General features: G+C 42.7%; 1 protein-coding gene across 2 annotated transcripts; it reads right to left on the bottom strand.

The window, feature by feature from the left end:
* Positions 1-201: 201 nt before the first annotated feature.
* tnfaip3 (tumor necrosis factor, alpha-induced protein 3) lies at positions 202-13332 on the bottom strand. 2 transcript variants are annotated; one of them, XM_020650250.3, is made up of 10 exons: positions 13026-13332; positions 12724-12904; positions 11084-11487; positions 7147-7337; positions 5884-6025; positions 5183-5353; positions 4883-5063; positions 3702-4699; positions 3326-3531; positions 202-3155 (listed from the first exon to the last, which is right to left on the bottom strand). In XM_020650250.3, exons 2-10 carry the CDS (start codon positions 12750-12752, stop codon positions 2874-2876), a joined length of 2604 nt encoding a protein of 867 aa, XP_020505906.1. In that variant the 5' UTR covers positions 12753-12904; positions 13026-13332; the 3' UTR covers positions 202-2873. The 2 variants fall into 2 exon arrangements, with proteins under 2 accessions (XP_020505906.1, XP_020505907.1); XM_020650251.3 differs by lacking the exon at positions 12724-12904 and having other exon boundaries at positions 13026-13331.
* Positions 13333-15071: the final 1739 nt, after the last annotated feature.

Below are 15071 nucleotides of genomic sequence, written 5' to 3'. Positions count from 1 at the left end.
AGATGGATTTGCGGTGCATTGACCGGTTTAACAGCAGAAACACTATTAGGCAACACATGGCATCATAGTGACAGATGCTGTAATAAGAGTGCAATGTTGAAATCTCAAAGAGCACACACAAGCATACAGTAAATACAAATACACACGCATTCACAAGCACAGAAGTAGGATAACTAGAGAGCAAGAACCACAGGAGACTGATTTCAGATTTCTTAATAAAAATAATTCATTTCAGGACGACATATAAATAATTATTGAATCACACAATACAGATATCTTGATATGAATAAATACTTAACAAATAAAACCAGGCTTTTTTCATACAATACCCTAATGTTGAAAGATCACACAAAGAAACTTCCACACAGTTTGCATGTTTTGTTACACCTTCTGATCTCAAACAGACGGTTTATCCTACTGTTGGAATGTCCCTAAGCGAGTCGGAGTACCATTCCTAAATGCCTCAGCAGCTTAGACAAGTCATGTGCAACTTATGTGATCTCTCCCCAGTCAAACTCAGCCAACGCCCCGAAACCTTAAGAGGTCATGATGAGCCGACCACTTATTAGCCTTTAATTGATTAAGGTTTGTCTAGAGGTGATTAAAGCACACAGAGATCTACTTACAGGCCGTCAACACGCAGGCCGGCCTGACAGCTTTAGATACAGTTGAATGAAAAGGCAGACCAAGAGCCTGTTTGTCTATGCTTCTCCAACTAGAGCCACAGATGGACATCTGCTTACACATAGGGGGAGTTCTTCAGCAGAAGTAAAGGGGATAACCCATTCCGTTGATATCACATTCAAGTTTGTTTGATTGAAGTTTTAGGCTTGGGGTTATCTCGGCAGATAAATATATTTTTATATTTGAATAACACAGGTTCCCCCGAAGAGAAAGTGCTCATTTGGAAATGTTCAGCATGAGACAACTTGTAGTCTGAGGTGACACTGACTACAAGTTGTCTCATGGGAGATGTCTACCTGCGGCAGTCTAGTTAGTTCAGAATGGTCCAGGCTGGCCATTTTTAAGGAGGTAACAACAACTGTCTGGCGATAGATGGCACATGTAATTTTTGGCAAAAACAAAACCAAATATATCAAAATACATTAAAAAATCTCAAAATATATAGAAAAAAACAGGAATGTCAGTTTTGCGTATTCCAGATGCACGCTTGCGTGCATTGTGTGTGTGTATGTGTGTGTGTGTTGCAGATGAGGCATCGGGTTGGAAGGTCCTGTGATATGGACCAAGATCCATATTCACATAAGCATTTTACAGGTGGGGGCACTGATCCATGATCAGGCCCCTCTGGTCCATAAAATTTCAATCACTACTTAAAGGCAAAACTTATCGAGGATCAGCCCCAATAGTGTGCTGTTGTAGCAGCAGCACAAAACACATTCAGATAAACAAGATTAGCCAAAGCAGGCAATGGGATTGCTCTTAGAAGTTTTCAAAATTGTCGCCTTGGCACATCCAGTTGGGTGGGGCAGAGAGGAATGCACTTCTCTACAGGTTTGTTTACATACACATCACCTCAGACTGGGGTGGGGTGCGTACAATCTTACAGAGCTGTGTTTGCATGTGCATGTGTGTGCATGTGTGTGCATGTGTGTGCATGTGTGTGCATGTGTGTGCATGTGGTGGTAAGGTGGATACTCATCCAGACTTCTTGCTTCAACATGGTCTCAGTTCACTATAGAGTTGGCAATCCCGGACAAAACTGGAGCTTCTACATTTGTGTGAGTATGTATAGGTTTGTGTATCTATGCATTTCTAGGTGCTTAAGTGGTCAGTAAACGGGAAAGCAATGTCCAAGGCAACAGATCTATTTTGGAGGAGAAGAGGGGGATAAAAGGAAGGAAAGAGAATAGAAAGAGAATGAGTCCTGTCTCCACTGTGTTCTCTGCCTTCTGTCCGCTGAGACCGCCAGCATGTTGGCTACAATGGAGAGGCTTGTATTTCTGTACATGTAGCACCAAAACTAGCAGGGGCCTGCCCTGTCTGTCTCGCACTTTCGAGATACATGGTCTCCCTTTCCATATCTAGCAATTCACCAGATCATCTTCATATAAAAGGTAGATAAAAATAGTAAGGATAATTTGGCTCAAAATATTAACACTGCCATTGACTGAATAATGGAAGAAATGAATACTTATTTATTATACAATATTGATTGTAACAGCCTTTTTGGCAAGACTTTGTTTATTTTTGGAGGAGGACAAGTAAGATTAAAAAAAATCACTTTCTTTGCTTTGGCCCAGTTTAGCTCACTTGTACTTCCATAGATTGGTTTCTGGTCCTGTCTAACTCCTACATCCCTCACTCTACAGAGCACTGCTAGACAGACAGGCAGACAGGTACACAGATGGGTTAAGACGGACAAACAGACGGGGCAAAAATCCTTGGCTGTGGTCTAGAAAGCAATGTCAGATGCTTCTTATGTCAACATACAATCATTATGTCCGGCACGATTCAATACGTACCTCTAAATACATATTGTACACAAGCGTTAAGTCAGTTGCTCTGACATGTAGCCAATCCTCTCACTGTATAAGTGCACTGGGCACAGCAGATGATAATAATTGCACAAAGAGGTATTCTGGAGGCCATGTCTACTGTGAACACACACACACACACCCCCACCCCCCACCCACCCCACCCCCCATGTACATACACTCTCTCTTCACATTCTACATGGGGGGTTTGATTTTCAGGCCATAAGGTTGCTAGTTAGTCACTAGCTAGTTAGTTAGTTGGTTAGTTAGTATCAGAGGTGCATTGACTGGCATTTGGCGCCCACAGCAGGGCAGCAGCTCTAGCGTGCTAGCGATGTGTCATCACCGTTGTTGCGTGCGTGGGTGCGTATGTGGTCAGCCGCGATAAATCTGTTTGAAGTGGTCACACTCGTTGCAGTAGCCCTGTTTTTCTTGGTTGGCGTAATGGTCACAGCCCTGCGTCCGGCATCGCTGCTTGGACTTTTCCTTTGGCGCCTGCGCCCGCCTGCCCGCCTCTCTGCCCTGGCCACGTGTGTGGCACTCTGGGCAGAGGTCTGTGCAACCCGGAGACACATTACTGCAGCCACTGCGCCGGCACTGAGTCTGGGTCTGGGTCTGGGATTGCTGCGAAGATCTGGGTTTGACTGCTCGGTCACGCTTTTAGGGCAGAATAAGAGAAGGGGTTGGAAAAAGAAAGAGGAGAAAGGTCAGTGAACTGAAAGATAACTGTAGATATCAGGATAGTGTACGATTTGAGAAGAACGGGAGATAACACTAACAACAAATAACAACAAGGAAGAAGGACTTAAGGTGTGGCAGGCACCTACCACGACCAGAGGAGGGGAGTGTGGTGTGCGATTTGCCACCTGGTTTAGCCTTGTACTTTGCTCCTTGACATAGCACTTGTCGCAATAGCCCTCAAGCATCGCCTTTCCAACCGCACCACAGCCAGGTCCACGACACCGGGTGGCGTTCTGGAAGCCTGCCTCCACACCGTGCCGGGTCTGGACTGGAGGAGGCGGAGGGGTCAAGTCTGGAACAATGGGCGAATGTGAGATAGAATTTTACATGAAGAAAAATAGAAATCAAATTATAATTCCTCCATTTATACATTACATACTTTTACAAAGACTTGTTTGAAAGCCTTGAAAAGATTATTTCACTTTCTAAAAAGATATGGTGACCTTTTCAGTTTTAACTTACGGTGGTTTGTCTGATAGTCTACGTAGCAAATAGTGCAGAAACCCAACTTCTCTGGCGTCCCAAAGAATTGGCAGCCAGATCTTTTACAAGGCCGGGCCAGAGGGGTTTGCCAGGCTGAGGTGTGACCCGGAGTTAGGGTGAGACATGGCCGCTCGGCATCCCTGGCCTGGGTCCAAGCTGACGATGAGGCCTCAGTTCTGGGGTTGTTCTGCTGTGGCTCTCCCCTGTCTGGAGCCTGCTGTCTCTGCATGCAGGGTGGACATAGGCCATTAAATACCCTGAACGCCTCCTGTCTGCACATGTTACAGCGCTCTGTCTCTGTCTCCCGGCCCGGCCACTGCGTCCAGCCGGAGCCCTGGCCTGGGTGGGGGACTGTAGGGCCCCCATTGGGGCCTGGTAGTCCTGTTACAGCTGTTCCAGCTCCAGGGGGTCCATGGTTCTGCCTGGAGTTGAAGCAGCGCTCACAGAGTCCGTCATGTTCCACGCTGAGGGTGAAGAGGCAGCCAGGTGTCTTGCACTTCATGGCATGAGTTTCACTGTACAGGCTGAGGCTGGGAGCAGTGGGTGGGGCTGAGCGGGGGCTGGATAATGCTACCCCTCTCCCAGACGAGGAGGATGGGGGGCTGCTGCTTTGCACTCCTCTGGAGCTCACCTCTGTCTCTGATCCCCCTATCACTCCAACCCCACCTTGTACCCCTCCTCCCTTGGTTTGGATCACACCTTCTATCCTCGCTCCTCCTCCAGTAGTGGCTTGTCGCTTCTCAAAACATTCATGGCAATGAGGCTGCGTGTCCACAGAGACATAAAAGGTGCATCGCGGTGTAGCACAGCGTATCTCGATGAGGGAGAGCTGGGAGACGGAGAAGGGCGGTGGGCGCTGTGGCTGGGCTGCCCATGCCTGCTCCTTGTCCTCCTGCCAGCGCTGATACTCATGGTTGACAAGCTGCAGGTAGTCCTCCATCAGGTTCATGTCCTCTGGGAGGTTTCCCTCATCAAGCCTGGGGACGGACACATAAAATGAGGATCTCCAAGTAGCTGCACTTTCTTTTGGTTTTTAAATTTAAGTTTTTAGATTATCCCCCTAAACATTTACCTTTTTATTCTTGTGTTGCAACATAACAAGCTAAATGTAATATATAACAACATACAGTTCATTTTGAATAAACAGAGTTTATAGGTACCGTGCAGCATTAATGATCCGTGTGGCATCGTAGCCCAAGCCTATGACAGGGATCTCTATCAGTAGCAAGTAGTCTTTGAGAAGCCTCTCCTTCTGCTGCTGTTCTTTCTCCATCAAGAAGTGAACCTTCAGCTCCTCAAAAGCCCCCCGTCCCGGGTTTATAAGTGGTACAGCTCTTATCTCTGTGAAAATCAGAAAGAGACGTTACATACAAAAAGAAGAATGAGTGTTTATATCAAGGCTATTTCCTCCTTACTTTGTCGTGTCAGCTGCAAAACACTCATCTCTTAGTGATTCCTACCTGGACCACTGTCTTTGATGGTTATGAGGGGTGCAAAGTGCTGGGAGTCGTAGCCAAGCACGATTGGATATTTGTAGCACTCTGTGGGCGGCCAGTGTAGCGGCAGATAAATCCCACCAACATTCAGAGGAGAGATGGAGGAGCCAGATTTCATACTCCTGACCACCTGGTCTGTAAAAAGAACAGCGGTATTAGAGTTACTACTCATTTAAAACAAAATCATTTTTCAAGAACAATTAAGATATGTTTTCACATATACTTTTTATTTAGGGTTAAGCATGTTCACATTATCTTGCAATGAATAAAAGTTCAGGTCGTAGTGGAGGTAATTAATTTAAGTATTTATTTGAATAATACTAGAAAAATGTATGTCAGAACACCAATACAAAGACACCAGTGATTGGGAAGAACCTCAAAGCACTTGAGAAATGTGTGCTCACCTTTTTAAATATATTTTGCTCTTTCATAAAGTGTATATTGACACAACGTCACTTAAACTGTGAGTTTCTACATTCATAACAACAATTAGTTATTGAATCAAAAATCAAAAAGACAAGAAACAATTCATCACAACTCACTAACTGCAGATAGTTAAGGTGAGTTGTTGAGATACCTTCACCTTCTCTTTCACTGCAATAGATGTTAAAAAAAAAAGTCCAGCTCCGTCTTTAATGGACTTTTAGGTGATAAAAAGCGGGTACCTGCGATGACAATGATGGGTCTGCGGAGAATGTTGGAGAGGACGAAGATGTGAATGTCCTCCAAGGAGTCAAACTGGAGGCCGTTGCTACTGGAGACCGGAGACGCCATCTTCACAATCTTTTCCCACTCATCCTCCCAGTTCTTGAAACACACATTCAAACACACAAATTAAAAGTTTGGATATGAGCCGCTGTTAGCCTAGCAGTTAGCACGCCCCATCTACATAGGCTAAGGTTCACAGGAGTGAGTAGCCCAGGTGGTATCCGAACTGTGGCACATATTCCCCGCATGACATTTCCCACTATCTCTCTCCCAGCTCTTTAACTCTATCCTTTGTTTTATCGCTAAAGAAAGGCAAAAAGCCCTAAAATGAAACATCAAAATTGAGATATAAACTTCTGCACGTATGTGACAAACTCAAAATAACCCAATAAAATGTAGTAATTAAAATAAGACAAGGATCTGATTCTGACCATAAATATCTGATTTGATCCTTTCTTCTCCTGTATCACCACAGTGATGTGTCCTTTCTCTGCTTTTACTCACTTTATACACCTAAGACTTTCAGAGTCAGCATGTCATAACATTTGCTGATGACTCTGCGATGGTGTCACTGCTCAACTGATGATCATGTCCCTATTTCAACTGATTTTTTGCACTGGTGCAAGTCATCCGTTTAGATATCAATGTATCCAGAACTAAGGAAATGGATATCAGAGAGACTCCCACTGCCATCACACAATTATGGACGACAAGTTGGCTTTTTATCCTCAGGTGGATGCTGTCTGCAGGAAAGTTCATCAAAGAATGTACATTACTTCTGTCGTAAGCTGTGAAATCTGAGTGACTTGACTAATTTTTTTCAAACTCAGGACTGTCAAAAAGGCTGGAAGAACCATATCATCCAGTCTTTGAGGAATTCTTGCTGCTCTCATCTTGCTGCCCATACATCCTATCAACAAGCAGGACAAACAGATTACAGAACTTCGTCCTGACTGCCATTAGTGTTATATAGTCAATAGTTCAATGTGATGTTTATTTATGAAATGTATTTACTGTTACTTTTAATTTAATTTACTGTGTTTTCTAATGGCCTTTGTATTTTATTTGTATGTCTCTTTAATGTTTGTGTGATGGATTGTGTGGTACTGCTGGCTGTAAACCAAATTTCCCCTCCGGATATAAAGATACCCTTAATCCTTTAAGAATATAATCTGATACTCTATTTTTTTTTAACTATTCCAACTAGTCTAACTTCATACCATGGTGGTGTATCGTAGTCCGGTCTGGGTGAACTCCTGGGACTGGAGCAGCTCTGCTTGGAAACGAGCCTGAAAGACGCCAGTGTCTGTCTCTTTCAAAACACCATGGAGGGCTTTTCGAAGCACCAGGTCTGTGTCCTGAACGCCCAGCATGTATTGAGAGGCTGCATGGAGCAAACAGTTCCCATCTCCTATAGGCACACACAGAGGGGGAGGGGGGGGGGGGATATCATATTAGCACATAACATAAATGATTTTGCACAAGGAAGCCAAACTTTTTGAATAGTGTAGAGAGAGCATACACACACAGGCACACTTGGCCGTGAACACAGCATGCTCAACGGACAATTTCAGTCTGTGCTCACACAGGCATAAAGAAAAGCATGGGGAATTCCACGCCGCCAGGTCAGTTGTTGCACTATCTGGTGTCTAGACTATAATATGACATTCACATGTGTGAAAGTGCACACAAGCTACAGACACAGCTTAGCTTTAACCCAGTGTGCCTGAGATAAATAAACTTTAATTTACATGAAACATATATTTTAACACAAACATATATAACAAAGTTTTTTGTCAAGGGAAATTACTTCCTCTATATTCTGATCAACAGCAAAAAAAAAAGCCTCTCAAAAGGCATTTGTGTGCATTTACAAGACCATGAATTACTTAAATCCTGGAATTTTATTTGGTCTCCAATGGTAGCACAGGGTGTTTTTCTCATTGAGAAACAGAAGAGCCCATGTTTGTCAATGTGTGTAGCAGTGAAAAACCCAGTTACCACACTAAACACAGGAATTTCCCTCCGCTTACTTCTTCTGCCTTTTGTGCACTTGTGTGTTCCCCTGCAATGATCCCTACTCATCATTACTACTCAGCTGGTCCTGGACTTTCCACAGGGGCGGGGCTTGGACAGGATGGAATGTTATTTCTATAACAACTGCTATCAAGAGCGGATCAAGGCTGTGATTAATGAGTGCTAAGATAACGTGCGCTCTCACAGGTATACAAATGTACTGTCTTTCTCCAAGATCTGTCCTTCTCTGTTAAGTACTGTTTATCTGGGCAACAATTCACACGCACCCGAAGCAGACAGACTGCTGTTAATATGACAACAGCTAAGTTATTGGAATCAAAATTAAGCAAATGTTAGCCTGCAGTATATAAACTGTAAAATGAGTTACAACAGGCGTTAAGTGTCTTTCCATAGGCAATCTTGCATCACTCTGAATTTATAAAATAAAAAACAAAAAAAAAAACATCAAATGCATAGCTCTCAAGTCAAGTAAGAAAAGTATCATCAAAAGAGTTATGTACACAGTCATATAAAAAATGGAACAAACAGCCAAACTCATATGCATGATCAGTTCCTCTTGTGCCCTAAAACACACACAGACGTTTGACCCTGAATTTAGCTGCCTGATGACTAAAGATGAAAGACGGTCTGCTGGTACCATCTGTCTAAATATAGATACTTCCTCTGTGGCAAGCTGGGACACTTCCTGAAAAATGCACCAGTGTACGACCACGCTTAATCCTGATCTGGTTGCCATCCAGGTGACAGTTTTCACACAAGTTTGCCATGTTGTGTTTTTGATTCAAGCGTCATTAATAAGCCCACTCTTTGTATTCAAGCTGTCCATTAAGACCATTCCAATATATATATAAAAAAAAGTCCAGGCCAAGACTATTTCTGCCTTTTTCTTTGATGAGAACTGGACGTATTACACAAACACAGCATGTTTTTTTTTTGAGCAGATAAACAGATGCCACATTACAAAGAGAAACCTGAAATCTGTATTTATAAAGCAAGAACACAGTGTCAGTGTGTGTGTGTGTGTGTGTGTGTGTCCTCATTTCTACTAGAGTATGTAGAGTCAGAGTACTGTAGCTGAACAAATCCTGCCTGTTGGGGACACATGACAGACATGGGATACTGTTTGGGAAAAACCCTTGGATGCATCCTAGACATTCAAGACAGAAGAAGCTCTGAATTTCAAAAACAGAGCTCTTCACTTGATGGAAACGTTGCATGAAACATGAGATGGATTGAATAATTGGGAAGCGCTTTTTTTTTTTTTGTGAAGAAGTTAAGATGGGAAAGTTTCAGTCCGTCAATATATGAAAATTCATTGCACTAATCAGATTTCCATGGCAATTTGACTCATCGCATCACTACTTCATGACTCCTCGCGGTGCAATTTGTAACATGATGAATGAGGGCAACGGGAAAGTGAGTTACTTGGTCAAAGAGAAGTTGACAGTAGGATAAGAGAAGAAGAAAAAAACAGCAGGATAATGTTGGAAAGAGGCGAAAGGAAGTAAAGAGATGAGGTGTTGTAAGAGGTGAAACTGCTTCACAGTCCTATTTCAGTGGTTTGAATGTTCAAATGGGTACATTTAAGTCGCAGACTGATCTTATAACTGTAAGCTTGATTATTATCACCAGCTCTGGATGGATGTTCACTGACAGACCTCTGCTATCTCATGTTCTCCCCCTGTACATACATTGCTGCAGTGACTCAGCAGCAGTCAGTCAGTCCTGTATGTGTGTGTATGTGTGGGTGTGTGCGTGTGTGTGTGTGTGTGCGTGCGCGTGTGTGGTCCGTCCTCTGCTCAAAGTCACGTCTGGGTCTTTCAGTGTTAGACGCTCCAGCTTTAAAATCTGTCTCATCTCTATGACATCATCTTCACAAACCAGGAAATTCCATCCAGGTTACTAGCGAGAAGTCAGATGTGTTCGGTGTCAGATCAGGGGTCTTTCTAAAGAGGAACTAAGGGTTGACGGTAATGACTGTAACTCCATTAGTTGTTAACAACATATGAAAATCCCACAAGTTCCACATGCAGTAAATAGTCAGATTACGGCCATGCTGAGGAAGTTCTCACTGTGAAGTTTTGATCACTTCCTGCGACAGATACAAAAACTGTTTCCAATGTTTACGGCAAACTTTTAACGCAGCTTAATTTCCGCTTCCTTCTTCTGTTTTGAAAGGCACAGCTGATGATTCTCTTCTCTTTCTTTACCCTCATCTTAAAATAGCATTTATGTACACACCAGATGTGTATAGGTTATGACTATTTAAATCCAAAGGGCCCTACAATAAGGACAATAAAACACAGCTTGATTTAGTCGAATCTAACTGAACTTGGCTCTGACTGACAGAGAAGAAAGTGACAAAAACCTGTGGTTTGAAACTATAGGTAAAGAAACACACGTCAGAAACACACACACACACAGTCCCACACAGAAAAAGGGGGACACACCCCATAGGTTATAAATTAAAACCTGTGGAAATACTCCAGTTTAACACATCATTAACAGTAAATAACAGTCCTACATGTGATGTTTGAGAATTTCCCAGTACAGGGCTATGATCAGATGTAATCATGATTAAATGTTTGCATACTACGGGATGTTCCCGTATTACAACATCCACATAACAGAAAACATGACTTAGCAAACACTCAGATCATTAAAGCTCAAGGGGGCTGCGAAATGAGTGTTTGTGAAAGCTGTGTCCCTCCAATGTTGTTCATTTACAGTAATCCTGCCTGTGAGTAATGACATCTCAGATGATTTTACATATCAAGTAGCCTTGAGTCATAAATACACACCTCCTCTTTTATCATAGAAAATTAAATCATGTAGAGCATGTCCTCTGCCTTGAGCAGCAAAGATCGCTACATTTTCTGAGACCAATCAACAACAGTTTGACATCATTTATGAAACAAATGTGATGAATTGTTCCTGTTTGTATTAATATAAACCTTATGATTAAAGAGAATCAATTCAAATCGATCCAGAATATCACAAACTGCTCATTGAACCTACCAACATGTAATGAAACATCCAAAGACCTCACCAAAATCATCCAGACACTCAACTCTGAAGATTTCACAAAAATCCCAAAATATTAACAAACTTTTTCCCCACCATTGGTCCGTAGCGGCACCATCTTCTTCACTTCTCGACACCAGTTCAGCTTCTTCTCCTGCTCCAGTGAGGCCTGCATGGCACGGTCCAGGATGGCGGCCTGAACCACTTCCCTGAAGGCCTGTGGGAAGTGGTTCATGGCAATCATCTCCAGCGTGTACCTGTGCATCCCCCGCAGGTGGTGCATCAGGCCGCCACTGGCAGCCGGCTTCACCACATCGTTGGGCACACGCTGTCGGATCTTCACCGCCTTCAGCAGGTTGGAGACAAACAGGAATTTAGGGAGGAAGTTCTGACCCTGTGACATGATGGTGGCCTGATGGATGGAAGGAGGGGAGGAGGAGGAACAAGGAGAAGGAAAGGAGGAGGAGGAGGCACCAACCACCAGCCGAACAACGTGGTATCTGGATGGAGAGAAGAGACATGGATGTTACTTCAGAGTAAAACAACAGTGTAAGGTCCAGTGGGAAATTTTCAGTGAAGCATCCCCTTCCTTATTAAATTTAATTTACGGTTTGTCTGGGGAAACCACCTAGCACCCAGGATCATTCTAGTTGGCTAAATGCAATAAAACTACACACAACTACATAAGCAACCCTTTGTATTTTTGTTTGTTCTTGTAATTCTGCTTTTTTTTTTCTTGGTTTTTGATTTTCTTGGTCCCTCTGAGTTCAAAGTCTACCTATAAAAAAAAACCTGGTGATTTCCAAACTGGAACTGAAGGCCACCTAGTCTGCTGGGAAGGTCACACTGACTGCCCAATAGGCCTCCTTGAAACTCCTTAACAAACCAATACACCAAAGTCTTGGTTTGAAAAAACAGGACGCCAAGGAATTGCTGGAAATGTTCAGACACCAATGAAAGTGCGAATCATTTCGTCATGCTGTAGTAAGTAATCCAACCAAGTGTTTAAACTTTCCAACAGCAGTACAACAGTTTTACCTTTTTTCTTTTTTTTTTTTTTTTTTTTTTTAAATACAACCTAAAATCATTAAGAAAACTATTTTCAGGAAACTTTCAGCAAACAATTGCTAAAAATGTTTCTTAACATTGGATGCTAACTTTCACACTTTGTTTAGTAGGCTACTCTACTTTCAAGTCTTTAAGGTTACTGGCAATTTAAGTATAGCACTGTAGTAGGGTTACTGCAACTCATAAGGATTAGAATAAGTATTTCACAGTAAATGTGTCAGCACATTCACAGCTCACATGAAGTAGAAAAGTAATGGTCAGCAAGTGAGGCCTGGAGTTTTGCTGAGTTTTTAACTTCAGACAACATCCTCTTGCAAGCTGCCAGTTACTGTTGAAGTTCACAATTACAACACCTAAACACTTCACTAACAGTGGCCTGTCTGTCTCTACTACCAAAAACAAGCAGCAGCAGGTGCAACAACAGGCTAGGCCATGCTAAAGGCTACATGAGAAGGATTGGTAGACATTGACAACATTGAACATTGACAACGTTGTCAGTCGTCACTGTTTTGTGTTGTTGTGTTGGCACCGCTGGAAGACTTTTAATAATGCTGTCAGACTGGGGCTCAAAGGTGGACGCGGCGGTGAAGGCTTACTGGCTACACAATAACACAATAACAGGATACTTTGCTGACGTTAAAGGCTTACGTAATTCCAATGACAACTACCTTTGCAACAATGTAGTCTTCAATAGCATCTCAAAGCGCGGGTATCGACTTGGCGTGGCGCCGCAAATGCCACATTTAGCCGTAGAAATGTCCTGTTATGCGCTCGAGGGTGACGTCTTTGTAAACAATGGCTGTCAAAGCCACTGTCGTGAGCAGGCTTCAAGCTTCCTCCATGTCCCCCCTAGAAACACGACCATACATTACTCAAGGCCCAAACGTGATGTGCCCAACAAGTCTCAGTCCTCTTTTTTTGACTGTCCACATGCTGGGGGAGGCCAAGGGAAGGAGGACGGGTGTCTTACCTGTGTAATATGTCGGGGTAATAACAAAGCCCTCCCGGATGCTCAGGCTAGTCCTCTCTCAGCCACTTCACTCAGCCTCACCGCAGCGGTGCTCGGCGCCATTCAACCTCCTCTTTCCTTCACTATCAGAGCTAATTTTGAGTCATCGCAGCTTGCGAAGCCTTTCAAAAGAGTACAGACGTCCGCAAGTGATAGTTTAGAAGAAGAACAAAAAAAGAAAAAGCCCGAGTCAAGGGGATTTCCACACGGGGACTTTCCGTCCACCCATTTTCCTCTCTCTCTCTCTCTCTCTCTCTCTCCCTCTCTCTCTCTCTCTCTCTCTCTCTCTCTCTCTCTCTCAGTGACAACCTGTGTATTTGCAGCTCCCAGCCGACAGAGGGAGCTCTATCTGTCTGACTCAATACTGAAAAGCACATCCCACCTACTGTGCACAAAGGAGCGTCATTGAGGGAGACAGACGGGTCGCGTCATACCCTGAGACAGTCTCAGAAATAAATCATTGTCCAGCTATGAGTCTGCCCTCAGCAAATTAGTCAGGAGAATGAAAAGAAAAACTCATCACTTATATTATATGCCGCTAGACTTTGACTTGCTGACTAAATGTATGCATGTGTGTATTTGTGGATGCAGGGCTGAGTCTGGGTATTGTGATGATGGTGATGATGATGCTGTTTTGACTGTTAGGAAAGTATGTTGGTGTTGGAAAACAGACGTTTAAATGTGGGTTTTCAGCTACAATGCTGGATAACTGGATTGTTATTTTAATAGTTATGTTAATTTATTATTTTGACAGGCTTATTTAATATAACCCATACAGAAGACAGAAAAAAAACAGTTCAACACTGAGATATTTTTTTTGTGTTAGACGGTTTAAGACAATTAAAATGTATAAAATGGGAAACAAAAAGTTAAATAATGCCGTAACCTAAAAGAGACTGTATTTTTTTAAAATGCATGGTATCGAATAGTAGTCTATTTAAGGAACAATATTTTGACAACCTTAACAAAGTTTCTAAATTCACTCCATACTCATGTCTTCATATTGTTTGATCGGTTTTTCACTGAGCAATGATTCAAATTTGGAGACACTCCTCAACACAGTGATTGTTATTTTGTTTGATAAATGACTGAGCTTGAGAATGACATTTTGGCTGTAGATTGTTCAACCACTTCCAGTGTTTCCCCTACCATTATATTGGGGGGGCGCCCCCCCACCCCAATATAATGGTCACAACGGCCACCCCCGCCCCCCTTGAAGGTCAAGTAAAACATTTTTTTTATTAATTTTATTATTTAATTTATTTTTGGGCTTTATTTTCCTTTATTGTAGGGATAGGATAGTGGATAGAGTCGGAAATCAGGGAAAGAAGTCATTTAAGGATACCTTTCCGATAGAAAAGGACATCTGTCATTAAAAGTAACACATGAACACCAAGATTCCTTCAAGTGTTTGTGTCGCCGTGTTGGCATGTCGGCTTGTCCCCACCCCCCCAACGCTGTAAACCTAGGGGAAACACAGACACATCCATATCATCACATTTCTAATCATCATTATTTAAAAATTGAACTCCATGATTTGGATCTACCGACAACTGGTTGAGTTTAACTCCATAGGATTGGGTTAAAATGTAAACCTTTTTCAAATATCCAGATTAACAAACTGTCACAAAAACATGTTCTTATCTTCTTGTTGTTATCTAACTTAAACCAACAAGCTTCTGCTGATTCACGCCTCACTTTCTATTTTCCTTTCTCTTCCCTGCATGTGGAAAGACTCCTTGGATTGTGTTGTGCCCACCGCTCTGGAAACTACGGTTCCTTTTCTACCTACTCATGAGGGGAACAGAAAGTGTACTAATCACCTGCCCGCATGGATTCATGAGGAATGATCTCAATGAGTCAGTGTTGCCTTTGAAAAGTGCGCACAGGTTCACCTCTACTTATTTCAAGAAGGACCAGAACTGAGAATTTACTCTAAAAGAACATGATCTTATTCTGACCTATTTAAACAGCTTGTTTCCTTGATTGTAAATGACTGACAAACAA

This window comes from Labrus bergylta, chromosome 10, assembly GCF_963930695.1.
Source record: "Labrus bergylta chromosome 10, fLabBer1.1, whole genome shotgun sequence".
NCBI lineage: Eukaryota > Metazoa > Chordata > Actinopteri > Labriformes > Labridae > Labrus > Labrus bergylta.
Note: the sequence above shows the minus strand (reverse complement) of the source record. Positions and strands in the feature narration are given on the sequence as shown.

What these genes read in the sequence shown, in the direction of transcription:
- tnfaip3 (XM_020650250.3), bottom strand. Translation starts at nt 12,752, where the DNA reads ATGCTATTGAAGACTACATTGTTGCAAAG. An exon ending in CATCAAAGACAGTGGTCCAG is followed by an intron (nt 5,064 to 5,182) that starts GTAGGAATCACT and finishes TGATTTTCACAG; the next exon opens with AGATAAGAGCTGTACCACTT. An exon ending in CGGATCATTAATGCTGCACG is followed by an intron (nt 4,700 to 4,882) that starts GTACCTATAAAC and finishes GTCCGTCCCCAG; the next exon opens with GCTTGATGAGGGAAACCTCC.